The 12,192-nt window shown below is 45.1% G+C and overlaps 1 protein-coding gene across 4 annotated transcripts in view; it reads right to left on the minus strand.

Annotated features, from left to right (window-relative positions):
- Window positions 1–12,192, minus strand: part of LOC139051532 (papilin-like) — a 532,082-nt gene that overhangs the window by 97,001 nt on the left and 422,889 nt on the right. For all 4 annotated transcript variants that reach the window (XM_070528503.1, XM_070528504.1, XM_070528502.1 and 1 more), the window contains 2 exons: window positions 6,408–6,572; window positions 4,241–4,402 (listed from right to left, as the gene is read on the minus strand). In XM_070528503.1, the coding sequence (XP_070384604.1) occupies window positions 4,241–4,402; window positions 6,408–6,572 (327 nt within the window). The remainder of the gene's footprint in view (window positions 1–4,240; window positions 4,403–6,407; window positions 6,573–12,192) is intronic.

The following is a 12,192-nucleotide window of genomic DNA, read 5'->3' on the forward strand; positions in this document are numbered from 1 at the left end:
CCATGGTAACCAGTAACAAGCATGCGCATAACTTGCTATACCGTGTTGTTTGAATTCCTTGTTCGTTTTTCACCTCTTTGTACACCAGAGTGCCCCACACATACACAACGGCAAAAAGCTGCACGGCAGGCTCGCAGACACCGCCAAAGGTAGGTATTCTCCATATAGTTGCTGCAGACCAGTAGAGGCTGGCCGACGAAGTGGAGCGTCTGCTGGCTCACGCGTTGCCGAGATGTGATGATTTCCACCAGCGGCCAACTTTGAGGAGGCCGGTACTGCGATCGCTGGTGCCTCGTCATTACGGCACAATTATGACTATTGCCTACGTCGAATTTAATGTGGATCTCGGCGCTATAGGCATTGTCGGATTGAACCATTGAATGCCACTAAGAGAAAAGTAGTGTATGCCACCGATGGAAAAGTGACAAGTGTAAAGCGTCACGACGCAATGTACTTATGTCGTAACTTCAGAACATATGTCACTGCGAAAGAAAGTGGCACATTTCTAACGCCACAACAGAGAGTGTCTGTCTTCACTATAGATAGTTGCTGTCGCGACGTCAGAATCGCTGTGGCGATAGGAAGTTGTTGCCACTTGAGAACTCTTGTTGTCACGGCAGAACGTTTCTGGTCCAAGTTCAGAACTCTTGGTCATAGCGACGGAATGTTTTTGTCGTGACCTCAGAATTTCTGTCGTAACGTCAGAAATGTCTAGCGCAACAACAGAAGCGTCAGGAAGCTTCTGTCGTAGGGCAGAAATTTATCTTGTTGCTAGAGAAATTTCTGTTCTCTTTATCAACCGGGCAGAAGGGGGAAAGAGTATGGCGTTAATATTTACGAAGCCAGAAAACATAGCACTTACGTACTACCCTATCTGGTGTATGCAATGAGAGGGCTGTTGCATCTGAACTTAAAACAATAAGATATCTGGAAACACTATTGAAAGTGTCCAGTGAAACTGCTCATTAGCTGCAAAATCTGGACGAAACTTTCGAGCAAGGGAAATAGAAGGCATATCCGCATATCGGCACAGTCTAGATGTAGTTCAATCCCTTCTGCTCTATGCAGCTAGTGTCACCGCTTTTATAGAATACGGCATATGTGACCCAGTTTATACTACGTCTTACAGGCACCTTCCATTTTAGTTTCTTTCTTGTGCGAAAAAAAGAACTGTTCTGTTACAGCTATGGAGTGTATAGTATTTCATTTGTGCTGTGTTTGTGGACGTGGGAAAGCGACGTCTCCTGCGGCGAGCAACTTGATCGTTGACATATTTGTAGCGCTAGCAAAAAAATGAACAAACAAAAAGCAAGATGATTACAACAGAACGGCTGCAAAGCAACTGCACTTGATGTTAGGCTATCGCTATTTTTTTCATGTTGCCGGTGCGTTTTCTAGCGCTGTAACTATGTCACAATGCTCAAACCAACTAGCCCAGCTCTCTACCTCAGCAGGTTAACGTACTCGCTGAAAACGGGCACTTATGTTGCGGCAGAAATACACAGCAAAGAAGGAGGAGAAGTAAAAGAAGGAAGGAAAGGTAGGAAGGTCAACCAGACGCACATGCGGTTTGCTACGTTACATGGGGGAAGGGATTTAAGGGATAACAAGAAAGGAGAGGGCGGGAAGAAGGTACTGTTGCTGTGAACGCATGCGGTTGTCCATTATTTCACGCCTGCGATTGGTCTGCATAAACAGGTGGGCTTGTTGGTTGAAAATAATATTAGGCTACAGCGCGGGAACCGACAGAGGCAAAGGAGGCACACAACGTACACAAAGTACATGGCTTAGGAAACACCAAAACTATGTTAACACTGTTTACTGTCATCTAGGCGTGCACTGTCGTGACTGTGGGTGCAAACCTGTCTTCTATAAATGCAAGACTGTATTTAAGAGCAAATCAAGCCATCTTAGAAAAATTATCGAAGCCGCCGAAATTTTATGTGCATGAAATTACTATTTCGGTTGTCCATTGATAGCCTCGTGTGAAAAAGAGCTCACCTTCCTAGATTCAAATGCCAGGGTGCAATAGCGTTATGAACATGTTCTCTGCACATGTGTAATCTTGTAGTTTTTTTTTGCCAAGTGTTCACTGTGAAATTATTTGCGCACAGGCAAAATAAAAATTTTTGTTGAAAGTCGGCGCTGCGTCTGTTTACATTGTGTGCCTCTTTTGTCACCGTCGGCTCCAGCACTGTAGCCATCTACTGCAATCGGTCACTGAGGTGAGCCAATTTCATGACATGAATCGTAGCAAAACATGAATCGCGCGCATGGCTTTGGAAGCCTGCAACGCATAGGGCCACGGTCTGAGAATATTTATCTCTGAAAATGATCTGCTATCTAATCAATTTCATAAAGGTTTCATTGGTTTCATAAAATTGATGGTATAAAAATCAGAAAAACACAAGTGCCCCAACGCCTCTTCACACTTGCATGAGTCACAAATAGGCTTGTCCGACATCCCATTATGGAATGAGTAGGCTTTCGTAAGAGGAACCCCTAGCCAGAGGCGGTACAGTAATGTTGCATCACGGCGGGAGATGTGCGATAGAATCTGCAGCTTCAACATAGGATCAAGCCGGTGGAGTCGACAGTTAGACAAAATGCGGCTGTTCCATAAAGCTTGAGCCCTGGATTCAGCATGGAAACGACGACCATTCGTAGCGTGTGTCCTGGGCAAGGGTGTAGCAACCCACAGGGTTTCATTATGGGCTGACCGGGCATCATCATCAACAAGCATACTACCGACGATGCCACATTACCCCAGAAGTCATCGAGAGATGATGTCATGACCGTTTGTGAGGGCTTGGTGGAGAACTTGTCTAGTCTCAAAGACCAGTTGCTCATGGGTCTCGAGCCATAAGGCGTTGACTGCAGACTCTGAAGGGCTGCCTCGGAGTCAGAAAGAACGATCCACTTTCGAAGTTTTGCTTGTGCGGTGTAATTAACAGGCGGTAAATAGTGGGGTAAGTTCTGTTTCTGTGGAGGACCTCATGTGGGACACTTTGAACTTCATTGTGACTTGTAAGGCAGGGGTGACAACAGCATCTTTGAGGCTGGCGGCTCACGCAGATCCATTGCTCTAAATATACGTTTTTGTTCATGTGCCTTGTTCAGTAATGTCTATGTGGACTATTGTAGAGCCACTGTGAAATGAGGGGTCTTCTTCGTAATTCCCGGGAATTTGAAGTGTACTTGTGGCTGTCCTGGGCAGCACAGGAGTAACAATGGCCTTGCTGCTGTTGTAAAGCCCAACGAAAGGGAGCCTTGTTGTTTCGCGCCAAGTTTGGAAAATGCGACTTCACGTCCTCGCGCCGACAAAGCAAGCAATATCGTCACTGGGGACGTCACACAGATGTCGAGTGTGTGCTCTCAGGTTGTTAAATGTGAGGTATGTTGGAATCAAGTAGTCTATAGCAATCATGATTGAAGCATGACGATAGCTGCGACCGCAGACACGAAACCTTTACGAAATAAATTGTAATAGCTATCGCTGTCAAAATCGGCTATGATTTATTTCCTCGCGTACCAGGTTGTCACAATCAATAGAAAAGCGACTATACAACTACGGCGTCCTTCATCAGAGCTGTTGTTTGACCTGGCTATCGTCAACAGTAAATAGTAACGGTTGTAGCAATGAGACAAATCAGCATCCTTAGGGTGCAAAAATCTTAATTGTGCAAAGTCATCTGCAATCGCAAATTCCGGGCGGAGCCTTATGCAATGTCTATAATCAAGCAGATGGTCCTTATTTTCGATGATCTAACGAAAGCCAGCACACTAAGCGTGCCGTGTGCAGAGTAAAAAGCCACGCGAAATCGGAAGTGGGCGCCCTGGTTCAGAATGGCATATTTACACGCAAGAAAAATTGGGACGAAAACATTTCGGCGATTTGTGATCGCCAGTGCGACGAACGGAACAGCCTACTCAAAAACGATGAAACAACACAAACGCTACCCCCGAACAAGAAAACGCGAAAGCACACGGAGACGTGGAGTTATTGTTCTGGTCTCATTCTCACTTGTGCAGATTTCACGCTTCAGGTGCTGCTTTGCTCCTTCTGGTTATGCAACCGGTATGCATTGGGGCGTTTCTGCAGCTTCAAAAAAAAAAGAGAGAAACGCACAGGGGCTGCACTACACGCTAACGGGAAGGGCAGCTACTAATAAATAAACGATACTTTCTGCTCGCTCGCCCCACCGCGCACTCTCAAAACTGAAAAGACAAAGTGGCTCACAGCGACAGTGACGATTGCACTGGGCGCTGGTGTAGAAGTTGTTTCCGTTGCCCAAACAGCCTCCGAAGATGAACGGCAGGCAGCGGTCCTGGCTTTTGTCGTAGTAGAAGCGGCGCAGGTACGCGTAGCACGGTCCGGGGTCCTGAGGCTGCGAGCACACGTCTGACCCAGCAGTCCACGATGAATGCACACAGCGGAACAGACGCACCATGCGAGCAGAAACATTAGGCAAACATCACAAGGTGACGACGAATCATCTGCCTGAGTGTGCACAACGCGCTATGAAAGATCTTGGGTCGCATTCACAAAGCTTTCCGTTCGTAAGTGCTATTTTTCATTGGCTGATTGCCTTCGCTAATAATATGCCCTACATCACTATTCGCTGGCACGAACGCTTTTAGCGTAAGAACGTTTCGTGAATACGAGCCCTGAGGCCCTATAACGTAAAAATATTCCAATATGTTTTTAGTGCAGTCTCCTTACATGAAATTTGCGTAACCGCCGACGCAAGCATCAGGCAATGACCCGTAGGGTTGCTTGAAAAGCCCAATCAAGTCCTCTCTCTTTTTATAGGAGATGTGTTTTCTTTGCTGTCAAAACGAATAACATTTCCTACATGGAGTGGTTTTTCGTCTGTAATTGGCTGCCAGGAGGCAAGGAGCACGCTCAAGTATAGAGGGTTTCGATGGGGCCGAGCCTGCGCACTGAAAATCTATAACCTAATGAAAAGGGTGGTGCCGGCGTCTGCGATTGGTCCGATTTCCCTTACTTAGATTGCGGTGGCTTGTCTAAAATCGCGGCAGCGTCCAACAGAAGGCTAAGAATGCCACTAAAACGGATCCTCAGCAAGGAAGGTAGAGCGAATTCGTAAGCGTGCTGAAGGTGCTCGAAAACGTTACGCGGCCACGCACAAAATTTTATTACACGCAACAAAACCCGTGCTCTCCGGCAGGTGCGAGTAGCCAGAGCCTGAGCGATAGGCGGCAGCCATGTTCTATTCCTTTCGGAACGGGTTAACCTGTGGCTATCCACAAAAAAAAGGAATCATTTTTGCTCGGCATATTAATGCATCCTAACGCATGCACGCCACTTTGACGAGGCGAGTTATCGCGGTTTGGTGACGTCGCGCGACAGACAAGTGAAGTGGGTGCAGCCCGAAAATGTTTGACCCAGAGCAGCGGGCTAAAGATGAAAAGGCGTCGAATGAGAAATACGTTTTTCTTTTGTTCGGTCCAAGCACGCACATTCGGTGTGTACACGTCATATCAGATGGAGAGCTATCGCGGTTTTCGTGACGTCGCGTGACAGACAGGCGAAGTGGGGGTGGTCCAAAAAAGTTATTGACCAATCACGGAGGGCTGATTACAGAATTGAAATACAAAAGTTTGGCATAGCTTTACGTTGTAGCGCCCCTGATCCCTTTAATGCACAGACAAAAAGTGTAGACTCGAACAACGTGCCTCCCTTAGCGGACAGGAGCTGAAGCCTGGTCGCGTTTTTATGGGCGAATGCGGTGTTTTAATGGTGCAATGGACACTCACAAGTTCAAAATTATTCTCGAGGTAGATTCTAAATGGTTAGTGGTACATATCGCAAGCCGTGAGATTGCTTCAGGACGCCTAAAGTTTCACTGATACATGCGCCATGTTCAGACTATGGCGCTGTTCAGAGTTCGCATACATTTGGACAAAACAGCAACAGAGAAAAAGGAGCGATAACAAAGGACAAGCTTATGAACGCTCGATAAATGTTTAACGATGCTGAAAAATATCGACCATGCCGAACTTGCGAAAAGGTTTATTAAAAGAGACTCGAGTATTTGCATGATTTTACGAAAAAGCAAGATGATACACGCAACATTAAAGTGAGCTCGTTTCTAATTTCAATTGTGATCATTTGAGTTGTGAGATGTGAGGCGCCCCTATCCATATGCCACCGCCGCGGCCAGGAGCGAACCCGCTATTTCGAGCTGAAGAGCGCAACACTATAGCCACTAAGCCACCGCGGCGGTCAATCGGTGCCCCTCGGCGTGACGAAGTGCTGGTTTACTTAGCGTCATTTATACCTAGGTCGTCTCCTCCTACCGACACCTAGTTTTCGCGAAGAAGAACTGGCTACCTTGAGGTGCACCGTGACATATACGTATCTGCTCGATACATGCACCGACCTTCACAGCGCGCCTTGCACGAATCCAGTTCGACGAAGTTGTTCTCGTTTCCGTCGCAGCCGCCGTATTCAAAGGTCTCGCACAGCCCCGTCTGTGAGTTGTAGTAGTACCGCTCCTGCGTGTCGTTGTTGCAGCGTCCAGGGTCCACAGGCAGGCGGCAAGGGTCTGCGAAGGCATCCGCATTAAGTATCGTGGATTTTCAGAAGCCGTATTTATTTCACAGTTCTAAGCCGCCCGAGAAAAGCTTGGCTGCTATTAGGGTACTGAAGATATTCCCACATGCTCAAGAAATTAACACGTGCACGAATAAAGAGCCGTCTCTCAGGCATAATAGGTGATTTTGTTTGCCAAGTCACCGATATCCACAAAGAAGGTTTACATTTATATACCGTATAGTGCATTGTAGCAGTATTGACAAAAGAAGTCGCAAGGCATATTAAAAGATAACTGTGACTGCACAATGGTGCCTTTTGGGATATTTTTAACAACGTATGGAAACTTATGCGACTACATCTATCTCCAAAAAGACGTGATTGAGACACTTGTAGCAAAATGAACGATTTTACGAAAGTCTCTGAAGCACCCCCTATGAAAATGGCCATTGCCTTTATGTTTCCTTTATGTTTCCTTCTTGTGTCCTATGTGACCTTTATGTTTCCTTGTCCTTTGTGTGACCTCCAGGATGTGAACTTTGTGTGTACTACGTGTTTACTCATCCTAACGTATACCTCGAGGAAGTTACCTTTATTATGCCTCTAGGATGTGTCCTTTATGTTTACGGCAGGATGTTAACTGGATGTGCACTATGTGTTACCTGAGTGTACACTTGAGTGCACATGTAGGTAACATAGAGTGCACATAACAACTGTCTTTACATATAATATAGGCAGATCTATCTGTACTGTGTGACAGGCGTTGATACACTCAGCAGTCATTGTAAGTACTAAATGTTGACTTATGCTGTCATTTGGTCCAAGAAAACAACCCTTATTATAATTCTTGTAGGATGTGTCCTTTGTGTTTACGGCAGGATGTTACCTAGGTGTGCACTTCAGTACACACGTAGGTAACATAGAGCATATAGTGGGCGAGTTGGTTACGATTAATCGTACCTTTAGCAACAGCGAAAAAGCAACGCGGAAACAAGGAACACTCCGAAGAAACAGCGCCGTCTTGTTGTGTTTCTTCCTTTTGTCCGTGTCGCTTTCGCGCTGACCACAAGTACGAGTAACTGCTGTGTCGATATTAGCACGCGTAGAAGCAGGGCAGCGCGGATCCCGTAAATGCTTGCTTGGGCGTACAACTGAACAATTTATAATTGTGAGTTGGCTAAGTATGAAAGTTGTGTGCGGAGTATGGCCGTATTTGATTACGCGAGCATGCAAGCAGTACGCCTGTTTCACTTTGGCCGAAGTTCCGCTGCCGCTGCAAGCCAGCTATCGCCACATTTTGTCGCCTTCATTCCTTACGCTACGAGCAAATATGGTGCCACCTATGCAAGATAAAGCCTGACATTCTCAAAAACACGCCACTGGGCACCATAGGAAGCGTGTTTATGTGTTGCAATTCCGATTCTGATCGGTAGGCGTCACAGCTCTCGCGGCTGCCCGCACACCGTGCGCCATCCCAAGCGACGGAACAGCACATGATGCGCGCTGATTGGCTCGTGTCCGCCGACAAACCACAGGACAAGCGTTCGCGCATAGTTCGTCTAAAATCTCTGCATATACTTTAAAAAAACAAGGCAGTGCACCAAGACACTTTAAAATCAATAATTTGTGTTTAAATACCAGCCTTCCTTCCAGCAACGACGTTTTTAAATCTCGAAGGCCGTGCTTTTCCAAAATGCACGCCCTAAAGAAAAATGTAGATCTCGGAGGCTAAATTCACGTTTTAACCGCAGTGCGGCGCTGCCGCAGTGTAACGGTTGACGGTGAGCTGGGTCACGTTGTTTTGCTGTGAGCGGTGAGAGTGTTCGTTACACAGTAATTTAATCATATTTTCGAAGTGCCTAAACAAACTGTGATCCGTACCGTGTGCATTAACCATCAGGAAACCTCTGGACTCGTGTAACGCCATTAGTTCGCCTTATGTTTCGTGTGATACGCCAGTGTCTTGCGTACTACAGCGCCCGTCCGAGCGGCCTTTGTTCTCGCCTGTCCGCGTTCGCTCGTAGAATACCTGATACTGTGGCTTCGAATTATGGTGCGTGAAAGAATTTGTTGACAGTTGTGCTTTCGTGCGCTGGTGTTCATCGGCGATTCAACAGTGTTCGCGCTGGAAAGAGTGTCGTCGCGTGGTGCCTGCGAGACGAAGAAGCCGTTTGCTGACCACATTTAAGGTAAGCAGATCTGACGCTTGCGCGCATTCTCGCAGCTTTTGGTTCATGTAGTAAGCTTTGTGGAACGACAACAGAACACTTTCTGAGCGTACGTTGACCATGTTGCTGTGCACATTTAGCAAAGCGTTTCACGAGGGGAGTTTCCGTGAAATGTATCATTTCTTACCGCTTACTTGCTTTATGGAGTGATGTGCTACCACCGCCGATTGTTGGGACTTAATGGGCAAATATTTACGTAAACGCTGAAAGTTACTGTTTTCTCGGTAGTTTCGCGGCAAGAAATTCTTCCGTAGATATGAATTTCCGCAAGTTACGTTTGTAATGCATGTCGATGTGTCACGGGCATCGCGAGTTGGCACGCGACTGCGATGTTTGACACTTGAACAGGTATTAGCTTGTGTGAAGATTACTTTATTGATAGTGTTCAGATTGAAGTGCAGCTTCGCGAGAACTTGTCTGCATTGTTTGTGTTCTTCGACGTGCTCGTGTATTTGTCTTCTATATTGTAGGGCAAATGTAGACCGACATTACAACAGCGAAATTTCTTTTTAATCGAGGCATCTCAATCAGACGCTCGTTTTCATTAATATTTTCATCCGAAGAACGGGATGTGAGTTCCTGCGATTGTTAAAGACAGTGGTTTGTAGCACTGCCTAATAAGGGATGCGATTTTCTTGCGATGCTTTGCGCTCGATGTTTGCCACTCTTATAACCCACCTTTCACGGCTGGCTGTTATAGTTAATAACGATAGCGGAATGTCGGTCAGATCAATGAGTAAAGGAGTAGCATCGGAAAAGGGATCGCTACAAAATCGCGGTCTAGGTTTTAGACCCTTCGTAATTGATTGTTCATTTGATTTACTAGATCTTTAAGTTTTGGTGATAATTTCCCATGTAGTCTGATGTTTGCGGCTGGTTTTATTCCCGCCTGAATTTTACCATATAACAGTGTAACCACTTGAGATATAACTACGAGACATCTGTACAAGCAGGCACATAAAGATTTGTTTGCCAGTTGCTACTCCTATAGGTCATGTACTACTTAGCAGCTGCTGCAGAAATGTTTAAAAAAATTTGTGAGCAATTTAATACCTGAGTGGACTGGCAGCTCAGTCTCTTTCAAACAATTAGTTAAAAGCTTCTGTGTTGCCCTGATGTTTTTATGATCTGTTTTTGACTTCTCCACGTTTCTTCGCTGTGTGCATACAGGCCAGGCTGTTCTTGCTTAAATGAATATTTTTGAATAAGTGAAAAAGATTGGCTTTTGTTTTGTTTTTCAGGTGCCTTGTGAGCTCTCACCCAAGCAACACATTCCAGAGGTCTGCTGTGAGCAGACGTGGCAAACTGAAGTAACATTCAGATAGTCCAATAAACTGTTCGTAGTTTCAGACAAACTTTTGCAAAGTATAGTCAAAACTTTCTTTTAAAAGTGCAAGCACTGATCCAACCTGATCTTTCCATCCAAACATTACATATTATATTAGTCACAAAGACATAACTAGAACAGCAGCACTGCAGTGAGGAACGTACAGTGGTTCTCCAAGTGTTATACTGAAATAATCTATGAAGGCTAATTAGTTTGCAATTTTAGAACAAATTGTCATGAATTTCTGTGCCATAGCAGAGTTTCAATCCATGCGCTGCATCATGTAGGGAACAGTAACCTTACAATGAAAACCAATGCAAAACTTTTTAACTCAGGAAAAATTTATAAATATAAAATGTGTACACGGAACTCTTCATCTATGCATGTCTACGTAAAATACAGGATTTAGTCACTGCGGCCACATAAAGGATGCATAAAGGTAGGACACACGAAGGAAACATAAAAGCAGTGGCCAAATTTCAACATGGAGGAAACAAAGTACGGTAACATAAGGGATACATAAAGGGAGGACACACGAAGGAAACATAAAAGCAGTGGCCAAATTTCAACATGGAGGAAACATAAAGTACGGTAACATAAGGGATACATAAAGGGAGGACACACGAAGGAAACATAAAAGCAGTGGCCAAATTTCAACATGGAGGAAACATAAAGGATATTTCCTCATGTGAACTGCGGGAAACATACAGTAAACATAAAGGACATAACCATTTTCATAAGGGACTATATACTTTTAGTATTCTTTATAATTTTAGGTAAGCCAAGTGTCATTGGTTATCCACCCCGGCGCAGTAAATGTGCGAAGTTCTCAGTGTCTCCAGTAGACGAAAAAAACGTTTCGATTCCTCCCTAAGTGGCGGCAAACAATTTAAGCGTCTTCGACGTCATTATTCTCGTATTGTGCTCTGTTTTTCATTATCATAATTATGCATTTAAGTGTTACATTTATAGCGAGGAAGACAAATACAGGTCCCTAGGAATCGATTTCTTAGGCACCTGGGATAGAGGCTGGCGCACAAAGTCACGATGGATCGGCAGTGATACATAAACCGCGCAAGTGTTTATTAGAGATCCGCTGAAATTTTGTCTCTTTTGCGTGATTTGTTTCTTTATTAATTGCTTTTCTTGTTCTTTTCATTTAGGCCATCCTGCAGTGGGCTGAGAGGATAAAGGAGGCCTACTTCTAGTAGTTCCTCCCCCACCCTTTATTCCATTGCCCCCTTCCCTTTATAGAGGCGTAAATAAAATTTTTAATCATCATCATTCTTTTCTTCATATCGTTTCAATCGCCCAGGCATGAAGTACCATGCCGGGCCCATAGCAGTGATGACATCTTGAACAATTATTAAAACATATCTGATGTGTGTACATGTCACAGTAATAGCGCATTTCTTATACATTACCGATGTAATAAAATTTACACTTTTCATTTGACATTGCTATATCATAAACCTTTGCTCATACATAGCAGTGTCATCGCTGCTATGTATGAGCAAAGGTTTATTTTTGCACAACTGAAATCTTGTGATATCTTTAAAAAATTCATTTGGACTTTTTATTATGTCTTAAAGGCAGTTGCTTTTTTTGTGTGGCCTCCTACATGGGATGAATTAAAGCTTTAAGCGAGCTGTGAAGCCCCGTTCAACGACGTATCGCCAGTTGGCTCCAGGGTCCGTATGTGCCATCTGCCGCAAGTGAACATTGTTGGAGAAGTATTTCCCGTGTTTGTACTGAGCAAGATCGAAGTTGCCAGTCTGGTGTTACTCCATTTGCGTGTTATTATCTTCTATAGTTCATAGCGTCCCTGCTATGAAGCTTTAGCTAATTCAAGGGAGTGAAACTATGGGTCTTTAATCCTTACGCCTGTCCTGTCATCCAGTGTTGCGCTAGTTCTCGCTGCAGGGTGAGCTCTATGTTCAGCGGCTGTCGTCCATTCGGCACCGCGTGCTCCCGTAGAACTCTTTCGGACAGAGGACGCATGCATCGGACGCATGCATCGGATGGGCAGAAAGCGATACGTTCCCGATGTCGACGGACCTCAGTGAGCGACTGCTGCT

Source organism: Dermacentor albipictus, unplaced genomic scaffold (assembly GCF_038994185.2).
Source record: "Dermacentor albipictus isolate Rhodes 1998 colony unplaced genomic scaffold, USDA_Dalb.pri_finalv2 scaffold_12, whole genome shotgun sequence".
In the NCBI taxonomy this organism is placed as follows: Eukaryota; Metazoa; Arthropoda; class Arachnida; order Ixodida; family Ixodidae; genus Dermacentor; species Dermacentor albipictus.